The 20,502-nt window shown below is 33.4% G+C and overlaps 1 protein-coding gene and 1 non-coding gene across 2 annotated transcripts in view; one reads left to right on the top strand and one right to left on the bottom strand.

The window, feature by feature from the left end:
• Positions 1-1,714: 1,714 nt before the first annotated feature.
• Positions 1,715-20,502, bottom strand: part of SEM1 (SEM1 26S proteasome subunit) — a 25,134-nt gene continuing 6,346 nt past the window's right edge. Inside the window, exons 2-3 of the mRNA XM_040644254.1 lie at positions 8,054-8,147; positions 1,715-1,917 (exon numbers count right to left, since the gene is read on the bottom strand). Of these exons, the coding sequence (XP_040500188.1) occupies positions 1,875-1,917; positions 8,054-8,147 (137 nt within the window). The 3' untranslated portion in view covers positions 1,715-1,874. The remainder of the gene's footprint in view (positions 1,918-8,053; positions 8,148-20,502) is intronic.
• Positions 14,644-14,750, top strand: LOC121105969. The gene has a single exon (XR_005838701.1). It is a non-coding gene; the product is annotated as a U6 spliceosomal RNA (small nuclear RNA).

Raw genomic sequence — 20,502 nt, 5'->3', positions numbered from 1 at the left:
AGGATAGATGCCATAAAAAGGCATTATTAATACACCATGCAATCTTTCAAGAGTCTTGGCTCATTATCATAGTTCTCTAAATTAAACATTTAGTGGAAATAGGAAGAAGAGACATGGCATCCAGTGGCAACAATTCTAACCCAAGGCCTGATGAAAAATACTGACCATTATTACATCTACAATTTGAATTCAAACTATTTCAAATGGAATTCAGTGATTATGGAAAATGACAAAGGAAAAACAACCCTGGATTCTAGTCTTTATCTGACACCTATTAGCTATTCAACCATAGCCCCTTTCACTTCCTTACTTTCTATGAAGCGGTATTCTGTTTTATGAAATGTTTATAATAGACAGGCCCTTCCTGCCTACTTTGGCAGGGCTGTTCTGAAGATCAAAAAGGTAAAGAAATCTATTAACTGTAAAGTCCCACAAAAATAATTTTCTTCAGCTGCTTGACTCGTCTCACTTTCTACCACTGATGGCTTCATCATCCTGATACCAAATACCAATTTCCTGGTACTCAATCCTTAACAGAACAGAACACCCAAACTAAATTTTGAAATTTCATTAAGAACAAAACACTAGATAACTAATAAAAAACCATCAAAGCTTCTGCCCAATTCTTATAAGGTTTCAAAATTGTACCTTGCACCAATTTAAAGTCATATGAGGTGGCCATCCTTCTGGGTAATGATCTGACACTGTCAAAGTGACCACTGATAATGGTGTTTAAAGATAATCATTGACCAGAGTACCAAGAACATACACATCAAAATATTTCTTCACATGTCACAACAGTAGCATGGCTGCCTGTGCTGCACTACAGGATTACAAAAATATGATGCTTTTACACTTCCCAAAGTTCTTTCTCATTCCTTAGTCTATCTGATCATCTAGCAGTTTTCCAGGTAGGCAAGACAGATTTATGCTTGTCTTAGGAGGAGAAAAACTTATGTTCAAAATCATTCTGAGGCGTAACTTAAATTATATTTCAGGCACCCAATTTTATTTTGGTGTTAATACATCATGTTACATATATTTTACACTTTAATTTATTCAATAGTTCTGTTAATTCTCCTTCTAAATAAGTAACACATTCAAGTTTGAAAATATTCCTAATAAAACCTGTACATTAGCTTCATTCTAAGTCTTAAGAGGAAGAATCCTTTACCAACTAAATTATATCTCGCACTCACAAAAGTAGATATGGCAATGATAATCACTCTGCAGAATCTTAATTATACTAAATGAATCTATTATGTAGTACCTGAGAATATGGCCTATGTTAACAAAATATCATGATACTACTTCACCAATTTTGACAGAGGACACTGTTCTTAGACTGTGATCAAACCACTTGATTTTAAGTACTAATAATACTGTATTAACTATTAATACTATTATTAATGGCTCAGGAGCTAATTACAGCAATTGAAAATGATTAATATTTTTAAAACACAGGTCACCTTAGAGATGTCAGTAAATGTTTCCTAAGCTTTCAAAATACAGATGAGCTTAAGGTTAAATGTAACTTAAAAGAAGTAACCTTATAAGTAAGATCAACATTAAATTGATGTGGTTAAAAAAAAGCACTGAATTGGGGATCAGATGAATTTACTGTTCTTATTAATAAAGTCCTAGAAAATCATAAATAGTCTGAGAAAATTAATGATAGGAAGCAAAAGATCAAGACTTGTGAAACAAACCAAGATTAGACCAAAACATTTATTTTTTTTGTGTGTTACAAAAACAAAAATAAATCCAAGCAGGTAATGAAATAAACATTTTTTTAAGTGTCCCATCCTGGGTTCTCTGTCCTAGAATTTAGTAAACAGTTCAAGTTTAGGTTGCTTCAACACTTCTTCTGAATGCTATGAGGTCTCCATCTTATAACCATGTTTCTCTAGTTCAGCTCTACAATAAAACACAAAAGAACAACATCATTGGACATTCTTTATGATAAATTAAAGAAACAATGTTTTAGAAATAATACACTTAACAAAACAATGAGCTAAGCCTAGGCACCAATATAAAATACTACCAAGTACCTTTTACTTTACACCCTTAAAAGAAATCTGTATAAGAAGGAAAATGAATGTGAATCAACATACTGCTAATAAAATTCTGCTTTCCCATTAGTAAACTTATATTTTATATTCCTTAATTTTCTGATAAATCTATTTAAGGAAGAAATGTGAGAGATTAACTACTATCTTCCAAATATCTTTGAAATACCATACAAATGTCCTGTTCATAATAAATACTTAAACAAACTTTAAGAATTATCAACCATATGGCTAAGAACACAAGACATCTGGTATCAAACTTTCAGGAATTTTATAATCATCCTAATAGGTATTACTGCTATTTACACATAAAGAATAAACAGACTGCTTTCCATATTGACATATATCTATTGCTCTAACCAAGACAAAAATTATTAATCAAATTTAAAAGTGCATGGGAGTTATTCTGCATTAACTATATGTAGACAAAATCAATATAATAAATAAGTTACAAAATACTAAACAAGATATTACTTTAAAAATTTTTAATGTGTATAAAAACCTCAAAAATTTATAAATATACACCCTTTAAAAAGATATTTTATAATTTTAAGTAATTTATTCAACCTGAAGTTTCAGTCATAATTTATATCAACTGCAATTTTTGATCTGCTTTGTATAAAACAGAGGCACAAAAAAGTTTGGCCCTGTAATCGGTTTCAGCTCCTTCAACTACCACTCCAGGTATTATCAGTAACTTCTCTGCCACAATTCATTTTATAGAAGTTCACAGCAAGATTATTTTAGGGCCAAAATACAATAAAACATTGTATGAATGTAAAGTATGATTAATGCGCCCTACACCACTACATCCAATAAGATAAACTGACATTTGTTCTCAAGTATAATTTATCTTGGACACTATCACACTATCCAATGTAAACACAACACAAAAAAACACATGTAGGAATGATGTATAATATTTATTATTCATTTACCCAAATGTCTACTAAAATTTTTAGTTATTTATAATACAAATACTGACCTAAGGTCCATGAATAATATTAAAGCCGGAGATTATTCATATAAAACATTTTTATCTTCTGTCACCCATTTAGGAGTCAAAAGATCAGCACAAGTTTCTGACACTACTCCTTCCTTTGCTAAATTTAACCAAAATGCTTCCTTTGCCCCCCCACTGTGCCCCTTTTCCAGAAGATAAAAAATTTTTATCTGTTCTTTATGTTTTCTACTTAAAATGGAAATAATTTTAAAGGTTTCTTAAATTGTTTCCTAAACAATAGTTTTCTGCTGCCTTTAAAAGAATCAATGTAGATTATTCACTTTCTCTTATTTTACAACTACAACAACAATCCCCGAAAGTCAGCCTGCAATTTAGTTAACAAGTACACCAAATCTGTCTAGGTTTGCATCTGCCTTCCTGACAGGAGGTGGTGACTAATTACATTTATAAATTGTTAACAAACACAAAAGACATCATGATATGCTTCTCTATTTTTAGAGAAGATGAAAAGTTTTGCTAGAATTTAGGACATATAAAAAAAACCAAAAGGAAAACAAATCAAGGCCACTAAGTACAAAACACAAAACTATAGAAACACACTAGTATCATCAGCCTGTGGAATGAAAAAAATCTAACAAAGAGATGAGAAAGATTATGGACTCTGGGAAACAAACTGAGGATTTCAGAGGGGAGGGGGGTGGGGGATTGGGATAGGCCGGTGATGGGTATTAAGGAGGGCACGTATTGCATGGAGCACTGGGTGTTATATGCATCCAATAAATCATGGAACACTACATCAAAAGCTAGTGATGTACTGTGTGGCAACTAACATAACATAGTAAAAAATTAAAAAAAAAAAAAAAAAAAAGAAATCCAGCACAATTGGAACATATCACAGGACCCACTTAGTGAATGTACACTATTTAAAACAAAAACAGCAGCTTTTCTTTTTCAACAAAACAAGAATAAGACAAATAGCCACTGGTAGGTTTGAGAACTCCTCTTATTATCCAAGAACCTACTCTGCTATAGGACAGTTGCTATATTTGACATGGTAAATCAGGAACAATATTGGCTTCTTGGATTTTTTAATAGAACATGGGATGCAAGGTCAGGAAAATTCATCCTACCCATTTCTACTGAATGTGTCTCCAAGTAACTCAAAGAAGTAAAAGTCATTGTTTTTGCTGCTTCTGATACATTTGTTTCTCTATGACTTTTAGTTACTTGGAGATACATGTGGCCTTTTTTTTTTCTACTTTTACTTGCTAGAGGTAATTACAATGAAAGAGAAAAACATGGTAAGTGGAAGACTAAATCCTTGCTAAGACATGTAGCTAATAAAAGGCAGATCCAGATCTGGAACCCAGGGAATCAGAGTGACTCTAGAAAACGTACTGTCTTTCCAAAGTTAGATGGGATTAGGACCCATATACAATATCAGAACACAGTAAAACGTGTTCTTTACCATGGTTTATAATATCACATTGAGGATCTCTATACGTTTTACAAAGACTAGGAAGAACATCTTTGCAGAAGCCTTGTTAATTATGACAACTCTTTTAAAGCAAAGATAAAAATATTATCTGAGGCTGCAATGTCCAATACAGGAGTCACATGTGGCTATTTATCAAAATTAAATAAAATGAAAAATTCAGTTCATCAGCTGTACTAGCTACATTTCATGTGCTCAAGAGCCATATATGGACAGGGCAGCTTATAGAACATTTCCACCAATACAATAAGTTCTATTTTATAGTGCTGGTGATATACCAACCCACATGTAGAAAAAAACCCATGATTCTAACAGAGAAATAAAAAGAAAAATCTTATTCACTAATAAAGGTATCAAAATTTATACTCTTATGGAAATCCACAAACCTAAAGGCAGAACACAAGAAAGAACATAAGAACACTGTGTGGGTGTACTATAAAAACAACAAGCCACAAATAATACATGAATAACGCTCTACTTCCAAACCAGAAAAAAGGCAAGATGCAGTAGTGGCAAGAAATCCCATTATCAATATATATACCACTAAAAGTCTCCTGATAAGATCATTGTATTTAATAACGTCTTAAAAAAAAAGATTTTATTAATTTATTTTGAGAGAGAGCGAGCACGCACAGGCACGAGCAGGGGGAGAGGCAGAGGGAAAGGGAGAAGCAGGCTCTCTGCTGAGTGGTGAACCTGAATGTGGGATTCAATCCCAGGACCCTGGGATCATGAGATGAGCCAAAGGCTGAGGTTAACCAATTGAGCCACCTGGGCAACCCAGTATTTAATAATGTATTAGTTTAATTTTTTGAGAAAAAAGTGTTATTTTCTGACTTTGAAAGACAAAAAAGAAAAACATTTTGAAGAAATTTGACTTTTTTGTGAATAGCAAAGGAAGAAAACTCATTTAGTTTCAACTTGAAAAATCTCAAGAGAACTGAAAAAGAAAAAACTGGTAGATGATTAAGAACTCAGAATAGGGATCAACATAGGTGGAAGGCCTGAAAATATTCTAACAGCATAATATGGTTCTAGTGGAGGGGGGGTGCCTACTAAAAAAAAAAAAAAGTAGCAGGGTGTTCTCTGATGTTGCTTAATTTTAAAAAGAATATAAACCAAAAATTAATGCCAAAAAGAAACATGGCAAGAATCTGTACACACAGACTTTAATCCCAAAATGGGTTGAGAGCTACAGAAAGAACAAAAAGGTTCTGAGAGCCATACATGAATAAAGAAGAATGAGAATAGATCCAATGCTTGGAATAGATGTAATATTTTTTTTTATTTTTTTTTGGAATAGATGTAATATTAACAGATTTAGAGAAAAAGCAGAATTATTGTTCAACAGCTATTGTTCCTATCTTGTTCATAAAACTGAAACAGCAAAAACATCATTAACACAAAACTGAAGACCAAGACAGGTGAGATAACTCTTAACTGCATTAAAGTAGTTTAAAATCTCTAGGCACTGAATAATTACATCTCAGGGTACTGAAAGAATGAAAAGATATAGTCAAAAAACAGAGTCAGCCATTTTGAGATATCATGGAGCATTGTAAAAGTACAAGAATAACAGTGAAAGGTAAATTATGCTATTTCCAAAAAGAGAAGAAAGGTGATAGATAAAATTGTTATTAGTCTCCAGCAAAATACTAAAATGTCTTTAGAATGTAGGATTTTTGAGCTCGCGAAAAATGCAGTGTAGAACAAAAGGTACTGCATCATCATTAAATTATAAATCATCTTTCTTTTTGAACAAATGTACTAGAGTAGAATATCAGAAGACTACAGAACTGCTAGATCTTGACTTGAGCAAAGTATGACAGTTTACCTAGATAACTCTATGGCCAAAACAGATATATATGGGTGAATCAAAATAAAATTAGCAAGGAAAGGATTATCTCTACAACAAATGGTACTGGTATAACTGGATATCCATTTGCAAAAGAATGAAGGTGGACTCATTTCAAATCGTGTACAAAAATTAATTTGAAATGGAATTTAGAGCTAAATGTAAGAACTAAAATTTTAAAACTGTTAGAAGAAAACATATGGATTAATTTTCCTTGAATTTGGCAATAAATTCTTAAAAAGTAGATAAACTGGACTTCATCTGAATTAAAAACTTGTGTGCAAAGAGGAAAGTGAAAAGAGAAGTGAACAGAATGGGAGAAAGTATCTGTAAATAATAGGTCTGATAAGGGCTTAGTACTCAGAATACATAAAAAACTCTGACAACTCAACAACAAAAGGACAATCAACCCAACTTAAAAATGGGCAAAGGACTAGATTATTTCTTGAAAGAAGATATACAAATTGTCAACAAATATATGAAAAAAGTCTCTTCATTAGTCATTAGGGAAATGCAAATCAAAACCACAATATCAGTCCACACCCACTAGGATGGTTATAATAAAAAAAAGAAAGCAGCTTTGATAAGAATGTGAACAATTTAGAACCTTCATACACTATTGGTAGTAATGTAAAATTGTGCAGCTGCTGTGGAAAACAGTTTGGCAGTTCCTCAAAAAGTTAAACAGAATTATGATATGACCCAGAAATTCCACTCCTAGGATTATATCCCCCAAAGATGGAAATAGGTATTCAAACAAAAACTTGCACTTGAATGCTCATAGTAACACAGTTCACAGTAGTCAAAAGCTGGAAACAACCCAAATGCTCATCAACTGATGAATGGATAAACAAACTGTAGTATAGCATATATAATGGAATATTAGTCAGCCATTAAAAGGAATGAAGTACTGATACATGCTGTGGCATGGATGAAACATGAGATCATTATGCTAACTGTAAGAACCTAGACACACAAGATCACTTATTGTATGACTCCGTTTTTATGACTTATCTAAAACAGGCAAATCTACAGACAGAAAGAAAATTAGTGGTTACCAGAGGCCAGGAAAAGAGGAATGCAGAGTGACTGCTTAACAGGTATGGTATTTCCTTCTGGGGTGAGGGAAATGCTTTGGAATTACAGAGATGATGGCTGCACAACACTGTAAATATACAAAATGCCACTGAACTGTACACTTTAAAATGATTAATTTTACTATATACGAACTTTACTTCAATCAATCATACTAGGTAAATTTGTACATGAATACGAAAAAGTACACTCCCATCAACCCAATCTCCATTCCAGTTTCAGAATCACCAATCTTTTGGGTTCTAGCACTCTGGTTCTAATTTCTGCTGAGTTAGTCAACATTGGTGGAAAATTAACGTTGACAGAATTAAACCCACAAAAAAAAAAAAAAAATTGCAAATATGCTTCTATTTAACTACCTTTGTAAAGAAACTAGAAAGAATACAAGTTCTCTGCAATTACACAAATATTCATGTTTAGAAACTCAGATGAAGGTAATAGGTTTTCCTTTTCATAATTCAAAAATGTATTTCAAAGATTAATTATCTTTTAAAGAGGTCAATTATCATTTGTAAGTTACATATTCCATCCTTACAATTAATACTAAGCTATATAAAGTCTGACTTAAAACTTACCGTAACTGATTGGAGAAGTCATCCTCTACATTGTCATCATCCCAATTATCCTCCCAGACATGTGCATCTTCATCTTCATCTAAACCAGCCCAGTCTAAAAACAGAAACAGATGCTGTCTAAATACTTCTCACATGTTATTTCCATAAATACAGAAACTTCAGAAAGTTTGCCACTTAAGACACAATTCAAAACATCTAATGTCGTATCTATAAGAAATGGTAACCTTCCTCTTTAAATCTCAATTTATGCTGTCTTGTTCTCTCAATTCTTGAATTTGCAGATAATCTAAAACAGAAGTTAATAAAAAAAATTCTATCTGCCATGAAAATGTATTAGAATTTCAGGAGGATATTACTTTCCTGATTTTTTCTTGGGCTAATTTTTATAAGGTCTATTTCACAATCTTCCAAAATACAGCACCAACAATGCGAAAGGAAATGGAGGAGCAGGAAGATACCAATCTGGAATTTAAAACTGCTAAACGTAAAAAATGGTAACTCATACACAAATAAAAAAGGGACCAAATTATAAGCATCACTAACATTTGCCTATCATCAATATAAAATTTTTATTTTTAAAGGGAGGACAAATATAAATACATACAAAGAGGAATGCTGTAGTTTTTAGTTTTCTCAATTTCCTTTTTTTCTTCTTTCTCTTTTGGTAATGGGGAGAGGGGTTACATTTTAGCTTTTGTTTAGAATACTCAGAAAACATATGTACACTAACATCAACTTCCCTGTTACCTCAGACATTTGCATTATCATTTCTTACCTATATAATGGAAATATTCTTGTATCAGGTTCTTCTTGCTTCTATTCTCTTGATCCTGATAAAAATCTAGTCTCCTGGGTGATAATGTCATTATGTATTCTCTTTTTTTAATGACATCAAACCATCCCAGAAGAGACTTCATGCATACTCTGCTGTCATACTTAAGATGCACACCTGTTACAATCTTGACATAGCTTTATTACAAAAAATTGTATGATTTTGCATAATATATTTGTTTTAAAACAAATATTTTTAATTACTTAAATTCAAATTCACTGGGATGATTCACTCATGTTAGTCAAGCAGCTTTAAGTACTCTTTTATACACATTTCCTCCTTGTAAAAAATAACAGTGACGAGCAATCCACAAGATCTTCATTTTTATTCAGTCCTAACTGTACTTCATGTTTTGAAATTGTTTAAAATTTTCTATTCATTAAACCTGCTGTTCCTCATCTCTGTCTTTCTGCCATCTCCCGAACCGACTACTTCGCCTGACATCTACTTAATTAAAATATCTTAATTAGTTAAAATGCCATTCCCCATTAAAAGGAACTATGGCCATTAAAGGAATGGCTAATCTCTGATCTGGAATAAGGAAGTTAACAGGTAAGTTTGGGATTCCTTTTTATAATGCCTGAAAACATGTCAAAAGGTACAAAAATTTGCTTAAAGGTGTTTCCACTGGCCAAATTTGGAACAACTTAAGAATCACAAAAAATGACACACTGAATTAAATTAAAAAATCCATGAGTCCATAGCAGTATGCTGGGGAATGGGATGTTGGGGAGGGGATGCTCTTTACAATTCCCAGGTACATAAACGCAGAAAGAATGACAGAATTAGAAAATCACCATTTTGCGACCCTCAGTACAATTCAGGCAAGGATCAACAATGGATACTAAAACTACTGAGTGAAAAATAGCTGGGACTATAGGATAGATTACATACTTATTAAATGAGGGGGGAAATGGAGAGATCTGGTAATCACAATCTTAACCAGTGATTAAACTTAACATCACCAATAAATTTTGACAACTTGACATGTATCTCTTGATATAATGCAGTGAGAAATAAACATTACCTATGTAGTAGTCATTAAAAATGTTAACCCTTAATCTAATCATGAGGGAACTATCAGGCAAATCCAGAATGTGAAACTCTTTATAACTGGTATCTTCAAGGAGGTTAATGTCATGAAAAACAAAAAGAAAAAGAAAAAAAAAAGGGACTGTTCTGAATTGGGGAAAAAAGTGACGAGACATTTTCTGTAACAGTTGGTAAAGTCTGCATAGGGACTGTGTATCTGGATGATATTATTGAATTAATGTTAATTTTCTCAAACATGATTGTAAAATTGTTTTAGAGGAACATGTCCCCCTTTAAGACATGCACGCTAAAATATTTAAGAGCTGTGTCATTTTGTTAACAGTTTAAGTTTACTTGCAGGTGGTTCTCAAATATATTCGATATATATCATACATATTTTATCGTATATGACAGAAATAAAGTGAACATGAAAAAATGTTAGCAACTGATAAACCTTAGGTATTTGTTGTCTTTTTTTAACGGAAGCAGAACTGACATATACATATTACATTAGTTTCAGGTATACAATATAATTTCAATAACTGTATATTTTGCAAAATGATAACCACAATATACAGTTACAAAATTTTTTCTTGTGATGAGGACTTTTGAGATTTACTCTCTTAACAACTTTTAAATATGCAATACAGTATTATTAACTGTAATCATCATGCTATATACAGTATATTCCCATGACTTACTTATTTTGTACCTGGCAGTTTGCACCTTTTGACCCCTCATCCATTTTGCTCACCCCCTACCTTGTCCTCTTTTTTAATACTTTTCTATAGGGTTGAAAGTTTCAAAATTAAAAGGTAAGAAAAGCAGTTTTTTTAAAAAATTACTTTGGAAATCAACTCTGGAAGCCTTACCTATGCCCATCTCTTTCTCCTTACCCTCGGAGATTAGGCTCCCTCTTTTGTGTCTATCTCTATTACAGCACGCACATACTGTACAATCATAATTATCAGTTTATATGTCTATGTCCATTACTGGTGTCTGAGCTCCCTAACAGTAACAACTCTATGTTATTTACCTTTGTATTCTTAAACCACAAACAGTACCTGGCATCATGCCCAACAAATGGCTATGAAAGATGAAACAAAACTCTAAATCAGACCTTGTATATTGCTGTATAACCCCCTTCCCTCCCAAAACAGTGAAGTTATACTCTCTCTTAAGTATGTCCTAGCCATAAGTTTCACCTGAGTAATTACTTATTAGAGACATGACTAAGAACATTTCAACTTGAAAAGAAAAATAACAAAGGGTATGATTTAGGTTTTTCTTATAATGTACATATAAATTTAAATCTATTCAACAATCATTCATAATATGGGTGTATTATTCATTACATTTCATACCTAACAAATATTTTTGAATGCAATACGTATCATCATCATGATTTAAGAATAGAAGAAAGTACGTCTATTTATCTGGTCCCCCAAGACAGAAACTTAAGAGGCATCTTAACTACTCTTTCTCCTTCAACTACAATCACTCACTATGTCCCTTCCATTTCAACTCCCAATTATCTCCAGAATAAGTCTTCCCTTGCCTATTCTTACTGCCACTTACTAATTTAGGATTATTCCCTTCATAAACATTACTGTAGTCTTCTTTCCGTCACCTCCTTCCCAGTGTTAAAGTTTATACCATTCCTCCACCGATGCCCAAAATTCCACTTCCATTCCTGTCCATTACTACTCAAAACCTTCAGGTAGAACAACATTTTATTAAATCTGCAACTCTGATGCACACAGCTGAGTGCTGGGCACACCACAGACAGTCAATAAAACACTGGGTAAATGGAACTATACTTCTCAAGTGCCCTCCGAGTGGTCAATCTCATGAAAAACAGAGGCCAGTATGATTTCAGTGAAGCCAAGAGTATATATTTCAAAATAGAAGAGACGAACAAGATCATGTATTACGAAATGGTCACGTAAAATTTTCAATTATATTTAAGAATGTCTTTGAGAATAGTGATCACTTCATCCAGTGCTCCCCAAGGAGACAACACGGAGGAAATTTAAGACCCTAGTACCTGAAAAGATGAAAAAGTTCTCTTAGGCGATTTATTTCAGGTTGTTAGGAAGCTCAACAACTGGCTGGCTCAGTTGGTAGAACATGCGGTTCTTTTTTTTTTTTTTTTTTAAGATTTTATTTATTTATTTGAGAGAAAGAGCGAGAGAGCACAGCAGGGGGAGTGGCAGAAGGAGAAGGAGACTCCCCACTGAGTAGGGAGCCCGACTCGATCCCAGGACCCTGAGATCATGACCTGAGCCGAAGGCAGACGCTTAACCCACTAAGCCACCCAGGCGCCCCAGTGAATGTATATTCATTAATAAAAGCTCTCAATAATCAAAAGTATTTTTACCCACATAAATTTTCTTGTATCTCTTAGCAATTATTATTCTCTGAGAATACTGTAATTACCTAAATTCAAATCCTACGCTATTCTCTGAGGTCCTTAACAACAGTAATACTTAATAGTAGTATTAATTACATCTCAATATTGACTTGGCTAGAAACAACCTTACATTTTCTATAGTACCTTGATCAAACTGAAAATTTCTATTGTTTGTGAAACTAGCCAAATTTTATAATGAGAGTAGATTAAGAAAGTTAAAAAAAAAAATTAGGGAACCACATTAAGGAGTTCCCTTAGTCTGTGCAAGCGTGATCAGAAAGCTACTGCAACCTATTTTTATTTATTTATTTATTTATTTATTTAAAGATTTTATTCATCTATTTGAGAGGGAGAGAGAGCACACGTGCATGCATGAGCAGGGAGAGGGGCAGAGGGAGAAGCAGACTCCCCGCTGAGCAAGGAGCCCAATGCATGACTTGATCCCAGGATCCTGGAATCATGACCTGAGCTGAAGGCAGACGCTTAACGGACTGAGCCACCAAGGCACCCCACCCATTTTTATACACACAGACATACACACACACTCCCTAAGCTAAAATAAACGGAAAGAAAAACATTTTTGCACCTTTATAGACTAGAAAAGTGACTTAGTTAAGTCAAAAGTTAATCATTAGGTATTGGGATAAAATAGTACTGTTAATTCTCATAATGCCATTGCAATCAATAATAAACTGTTCACTATATACGTTCTACTGTTATGTATAAACTTTCTTTTTATTCTTCTAAGAGGGAAATCTCAGGAACAAGCAAGGTATTCTAAGGAAAAAAATAAGAGGGCAGAAATTGCAATGTTAAGTACACAAGAGGAACATTAAGCAAAGGTGGTATTGGGTGCAGCTAAGATAAAATTTTAGAATAAAAAGGAGCCTCATTTCAAACAGTAGATATATTTCTCTCTAATACTGAATGATCTTTATTTTAAAATTAAAATTGAACAAATTATTGTTCAATTATTGTTCAAATTATTTTAAAATTAAAATTGAACAATTTTAAAATTAAAATTGAACAAATTATTGATTCAAATAATCTCAAATTTAATTTTCATGGAAATTTGTATTCTTATATGTTGAACTTGTATTGGGACAACTAAATTAATAATTCCTTTTATGGCAAGTGAATAATGACTATATGCATTCCTCCACATTCCCTCCAGTCTTACTATAGCCTATAGTTCTATAACTATCTAAAAGTATTAATGGACAGCTTAGGATTTTATGATTCTTGAGTCGTGCTAATTACACTAAGGCCCTCCAGTATAAAAAATTCACATAAAACTAACTATAACATTACACTGCAATGTAGCAAGGTTTGGTTTTACATTCAAGTTTTTATAAAATGGCTAAGATGAAGTACTGTTTAAAATTACAGAATTTTAGAGAAAGCCTTGGACATCACTGTACATCATACACCCTTTGTTTGAAAACTACCACCATTACCACTACTATAAAACAAAGAAGGTGAAGACTAACAAGAAAATATCTAACTTTTTCTGCCAATATTTCATGACCTCAAATCCTAGACTTTAAATAGGAAATTTGTGTTGAGCTTAGAAATAGGAATTGCCAAATTAAGCATTTGTTTTACTGATACTTTCAGCAGTCTTCATAAAGATATCTAATGAAGTGTAATGTTCCTCAAAATAATCTGAATATATTAAGACTGTATAATATGTTCTTGAGTAAAGGGGGTGACGTAAGTCACAACTGAACTGTTTTAAAGTTCTAAGACACAAAGCCTCTATCAGCCTGCAACACTTCTAATTAAACAGCTTCCTAAATTGTTAACTAGGTTATTTCTATCTACGTTACTCCCTAATAAACAATAATGTGTCAAAAGATTTAAGTTAGAAATATAAAATAAAAGAATATTTATTTCACATTTTTCTGCTAATCTTGTAGGCCCACCCTTTCAAGAAGGGTAAAAACATAGACCTCCCTACCCCCAGGAAATTTTAATCTTACTATGACGTGATTCAAAATGTTGATTTCAATACTATAACTATTTGATGTCATTCAAATATCTTCAAGCTGGCTTTTAACTGAAGAATTAACGAGAGACTAAAAACAAAAAACAAAAACAAACCACAAAATCAAACTTGTTAATATGTATCTAACTTCCTCAGAGAATCGCTGACAAGAAACAACAGATTCAATAGCTTGTTTTGTAGGAGCTCTCAATTCTTAACTCTACATAGGATAAAGTCAAAATTCTTAACATGAAAGATACTAGTCTGAACAGTGTCTTAAAAATTTTAAGAGTGGTGTAAGTTTTGGTTTAAAAAGTTGAATTCAGGTGCTTGCTTCGGCAGCACATATACTTAAATTGGAACGATACAGAGAAGATTAGCATGGCCCCTGCGCAAGGATGACACGCAAATTCGTGAAGTGTTCCATATTTTTAATATAATAAAAAATATTATAAATAAATAAATAAATATGAATAACTAAAAAAATAAATAAAAATAAGAAGTTGAATTCTGATGATCATTTAGCATACAGGTAAACTATCTCTCCCTCCTTGAAAAACCATCTTGTGCTATTTTAATGGCAAGAAAAGGAAAAAGAAGAAGGTAAAAATAAAAAAAATAAAATAAATAAAAGGAAACTAGCCTATGAGGGTGGGGCAGGACAGTACTGTGAGCAAAATTTTAGGCAGAACACACAAAAAAAATTCATAATGATAGTTCTGTATTTCTTTAGTAGTATTATACAGCATTTCATAATTACGACACTATTGAGTATACAAAGATACAAAAATAGAAAAGCTGGTTAAATTCTTCACAAATCATCATATGAATTTCAATATAGCCTTATCTTAGGAGTAAGACACACTGAACTCTGTATGACTACTATCCTTCCAATTATCACAGGTGAAGAATCTAAGACAATTTATAACCTTTTGAATTACAACTTATTAAGCATTTTAAATTATTTAACAAAAGCACCAGTGAAGAAACATGTGTTCATTCACACTGACAAATGGGAATCCTTAATCTATTTTAGCTGGAAACTAAAGATTTTACTAACAAAGAATGTACTGGGGGCGCCTGGGTGGCACAGTGGTTAAGCGTCTGCCTTCGGCTCAGGGCGTGATCCCGGCGTTATGGGATCGAGCCCCACATCAGGCTCCTCCGCTATGAGCCTGCTTCTTCCTCTCCCACTCCCCCTGCTTGTGTTCCCTCTCTCGCTGGCTGTCTCTCTCTCTCTGTTGAATAAATAAATAAAATCTTAAAAAAAAAAAAAAAAAAGAATGTACTGAACATGTTATGTAAAAAGTTTAAGTGATAAGGTATAATACACCCAAATATTATTTCCAAACACTTATAAATCCTCCACGCTGTACATGTTACAATATATGTAAATTACAATATATGTATACTAAACTAAGTGAATGTGTAAATTAAAAAGCCATTATTGCTGTAATCTCCGGTATTTGGCATTTCTTGCAATATATCTCTGATTTGTGTTTTAATTTTCAATTATAACTCTATACCAATAACCATGCAATTTTATTTAATCACTCCTTTTTAAAGCCTTAAATCCAAAAATAGTTTTTGAGAAGGGCAAAATAATAAAATGAAACAAAAGATACCTGATGCATGTCTAATGCTTTCCTTCAATACGTAGCTGACTTTATAAAGTATACACTTTATCTTCAACACTGAATGCACTGCCAGAATTGTGATTAATCATTTAAATAACCACAGCTGTGTTTACTTCAGTGTGCAGCCCTCCAGATGTGTACTAGTAAAAAAAAAAAATTACCATATTTTAAGAAGTCAGAATTGGAAGTAACCAGTAACAGATGCCTAATACATAAGTTTCTAGGAATTCTAAATTATTTAAGACTTTGCCCCCAAATTTGGCTTTGTTCACATTTGCCAGTGAGAATTATATCTGTGACTAGCCTTAAATTTCACAAATCTGAACTATCAAAGATCCCACACACTTATCTAAGTATCACCTTGACATTTAAGTATGGAAAAGGATTTTCTCTCAACTTAGTATTTTCGAAATTACTCTCCCCACTCTCCAATACACATTCCAAAATTTCTTAAAAGTATGAAGTATAGTATTTTGAAGAAAAGTAAAGAAGAAATTCCACTTATATCAAATAGGGTTGCAAATGCTCTATTCTATGTCAATGTGTAGGAGCATCAAATTCTCATTCAATTCTTAATAGTAAAGCTACCCTGAATATAAACAAACTAATCTTCAACAAAGTTTCTTCAAATAAAAAATGTGCACCTACATGTAGAACATTATATGAAGAAAAATATTTTAAAAAACCAATAAAAGTTTGAAAAATTCTTAATTGTACACTTATCATCATAGATGATGGTAAGTATACAGAGAACTACCTACCATCATAGGTAAGTGAAAGGGAACAGCAATAGTTGGAAACATCATCATTATGCTCATGAATATGATAATGAAGCCACACTAAATCTAGTCATTTTGAGATAAATATATGTGTTCCTGCTTAAACTGTATAAAATAGATTAAAACAAAAAGTGTAAGTTCTATAAGTTATCATGATACAAAACAACTATACCCTAGAGATCTAATATCTATACAGTAGCTAAAAAATCAGTACCTAGCATAGCACCATAATATTACTGTATTTTCTCCAATAAGGCCCAAAAATGTCAGTGAGGAACTTCAGAGCAAACAACAAAAAGCAAGTCATAAATGATACTGCTACCAGACTACTGGTGAGCTTTCAGTTATTTGTGGACAGCCATCTGAAATAGAGGCTCAAAATAACTTACATAACCATTTATAATTTTTCTTACATTTTAAAAGGAAATTCAAACACAATTTCTTTCATCAATAATTTAAAAATACATACCTCTGGGAGAATGGTTCCACAATAAAGTCACACTGACTTTGCTTTTCTTTGCTAGTGCTTAGGTTTTTCTCTGTACTTTTATAAAATTCCCCAAAGCCATTAAGCTCATGTTTTGCAAGCCCTTGTGCCCTACACTTGTCTCAATTCCCTCATTCTGATCCTTCACATGACTGAGTTAAGATGCGAACCCCACCACCTGTCTTCCACTAGACATCAAGTGCAAAATCACAACCTCCAATTTCTTATTCCCAACAGTCCTTATCAAACCAGTTGCCAAAGCTCATTTGTTATTCTTGTGTCACCCTCTTCACATCTTTCCTAGTAACAACCTTTCTCAGGCCCTTAGTCCTAAGCTAAGCTATTTCAAAAATTTGCTAATCAGCTTCCTTGACTCGGCCTCTTTCTAGCTCTCCAAATTAATTTTACTGGGTTCATTTTTCCTAAACTGCCTACTGCTCAAAGGAAGCTCACACATCAAACCAAAAAATCTCTAATTCTCATGTATCTAAGGATAAAGTTCGAACTGGACATTTGGCTTAAAGTTTTCCAATATTAGGCCCCAAACCACCTGCATTTACAACCACTATTTCAGAGTCAAATAAAACACACAAACACATTATTTTTTCACCTCCAAGTATCTACCCTTTCCCCCTTCTTTTGGAAGCCCCTGTTCTACATTTCTATCTTTTTGAAAGCTCTGTTCAAATGCTATTTCACCTTGTACAGAACTGGAAATAATTTCCCCTTCTTTTCAAAGGCTGTTACACTTCACTTCCAGTCGTCTAAATGCCTGCCCTCCCTACCCCTGCCCCACCAATGGAAGGAAACTCAATGAAATCTCACACAGAAGCCCAATAGATAAAGATAAGCAAAAGTAAAGTTGCTCCGATTTAATTGGGGGCGGAGAGGGAAGGGCTTGGAGCTCCATCTCCCAAGATAAGCACATCCAAAATACTAAAAAGCTCAACTTACTATGAAAGTCACCGTGCCCTGCCTCTCTGGTATTTCTAAGTTCAAAGACAAGTATCTACCTAAGAAGTCAAATTTGCCTCAGTGCAGCCTCTAGTTAACTGTGACCTGGTAGAAAATTAACAAATTTTGTGGAGCCTCAAACATAAAACCTTCATAAAACTGCTATGTGGATTAAATGGGACTATGTACTAAAGCACTTACTACATCATTCTCTCTGCACCATTCAGTGCCCAATTTATAGGAAGCACTCAACAAATATATATTGAATGAATAAATCATTTATTATGCACCAATAACCTCACAGGAACTTGAAGGGTAAGGAAAGTAAGAAGAAAAACATGTTCCAGAATAAAGACAATACTATTTCTACCAAACACTACATGTACAACACAACACAGGAAAAAAATATATTTGGTGAATTTTTAATACTTTAGAAGAAGTGTAAGTATAGTCTTTGAAACTTCTATGTTCCCCTCAATGTTTTCAACAATTCATAACATCTTTGAATGAGTAATGTTTAACAACAATCTGGTAATAATGTTAAATACTGAAGTCGCAACTATTTACTGCTTGTTTTATTCTATAGATTCAGTGAAAGAGCTAATCCAAATATTTTTTCTAAAGTAATTTTTACTGTTTAATATACTGGAGCACACCTCTCACTAACCCCTCCCAGGCACCAGTATCTTCTTTTTTAATAATTTTTTTTAAAGATTTTATTTATTTGTCAGAGAGAGAGTGAAAGCACACAAAGCAGAGGGAGCGGAGCGGCAGGCAGAGGGAGAAGCAGGCTCCCCATGTGGGACTCGATCCCAGAACCTGGGATTATGACCTGAGCCAAAGGCAGACACTTAACCAACTGAGCCACCCAGGCATCCCCAACCACCAGTATCTTGATCTGGGTTTTTTTTTTTTTAACTCCACTGTATTTCTTTATACCTCTTGCATATCTGTATGCATCTTTAAACAATATATGCTATTGTTTTATGTATCTTTATATTTTATACAAATACACTATTTTTTAAAGTACTTTTGAAATTAATTTAAAAGTTTTTAATAAATCAATTTTTGATTAACCAACAAATTCAACAAGCTTAATTTTGGATACACCTAAAATTATAATTAAAATATTTGTCAGAAACAATTCAAATTCTAAGTGAATACCAAATATTCAAAATCCAATTCCCTAAGGAGATTAGAGGAAAGAAAAGAAAGGGGACTAATGTTTATTCAATACCACTTTGTGCCAAACTCTATGCTATGCATTTTACGTGTATCACTGGTATGTTTGTGTTCCTCCCCATCCCAAAATACTTATGTTGAAGCCCTAACCCCCAATGTAATGGTATCTAGAGATGGGGTCTTTGGAAGGTAATTAGGGTGGTGTAAGGTCATGAGGGTGGAGTCCTCATGATGTGATTAGTGCCATTATAGGAAGAGAGAGCAAACAGCTTGCTCTTTCTCCCTCCACCTTGTGAGGACACAGTGAGAACGCAGTAGTCTGCAAGCCAGAGAGTCCTCACCAGTAAATGAATCGGCCAACACCTCGATCTTGGATTTCCCAGCCTCCAGAACTGTGAGTAAATAAATTTCCACTGTTTAAGCCACTCAGTCTACAGTATTTTGCTATGGCAGCTCGAACAGATTAACACATTCATATAATACATAATTCTATTATCCACAAATTACATATAAGAAACTGAGGATTAAGATGGAAACAGTTCAAGGAATAACATAATGGTCAATCTCACTCAAATCAATACCAAAATGAAAAGATGACATTCCATTTTTCATCCATCAGGTTTACAATGACTAAAATGCTTAATATGGATTATAGGCAACCTTATGAGAGAAGAGGTAAACTGTGACAGAAATTTTAATTGGCATAACCATTTTCAAAGGCAATTTGAGGCTATATGTCAAAATTCAAAAGGCACCTGGTACCAGATGAGGTGGTAGAGCGAAGAGGACATTCCTACAGAGGCAGAACATAGAGTGACTGGTGTGTCAGACCTGAACAGGGCGAAGAAGACACCCCATACTGAAGTGAGGAGGGACGGGGGTGGCCTGGCAAAGAATGTTAAAGTCCAAATGACATAAGGAAGGCAACTGGGGTGGAGGGGGCAACAAAGATTGGCGAGGGAGCTGGATGACCAAACAGACAATATATTTAAGACAATGAAAGCCAGGTTTCTCACTGTTGGGGAAGGGAATTACAAATATGAAAAGAAAAGGATCTAGAATGAACCCTGTAGTGTTGAACTATAATTGGAGATACTGTGTGAACTCATGGTTTTATACACACACACACACACACACACACACACA

This window comes from Ursus maritimus, unplaced genomic scaffold (genome assembly GCF_017311325.1).
Source record: "Ursus maritimus isolate PB19 unplaced genomic scaffold, ASM1731132v1 scaffold_3, whole genome shotgun sequence".
NCBI lineage: Eukaryota > Metazoa > Chordata > Mammalia > Carnivora > Ursidae > Ursus > Ursus maritimus.
Note: the sequence above shows the minus strand (reverse complement) of the source record. Positions and strands in the feature narration are given on the sequence as shown.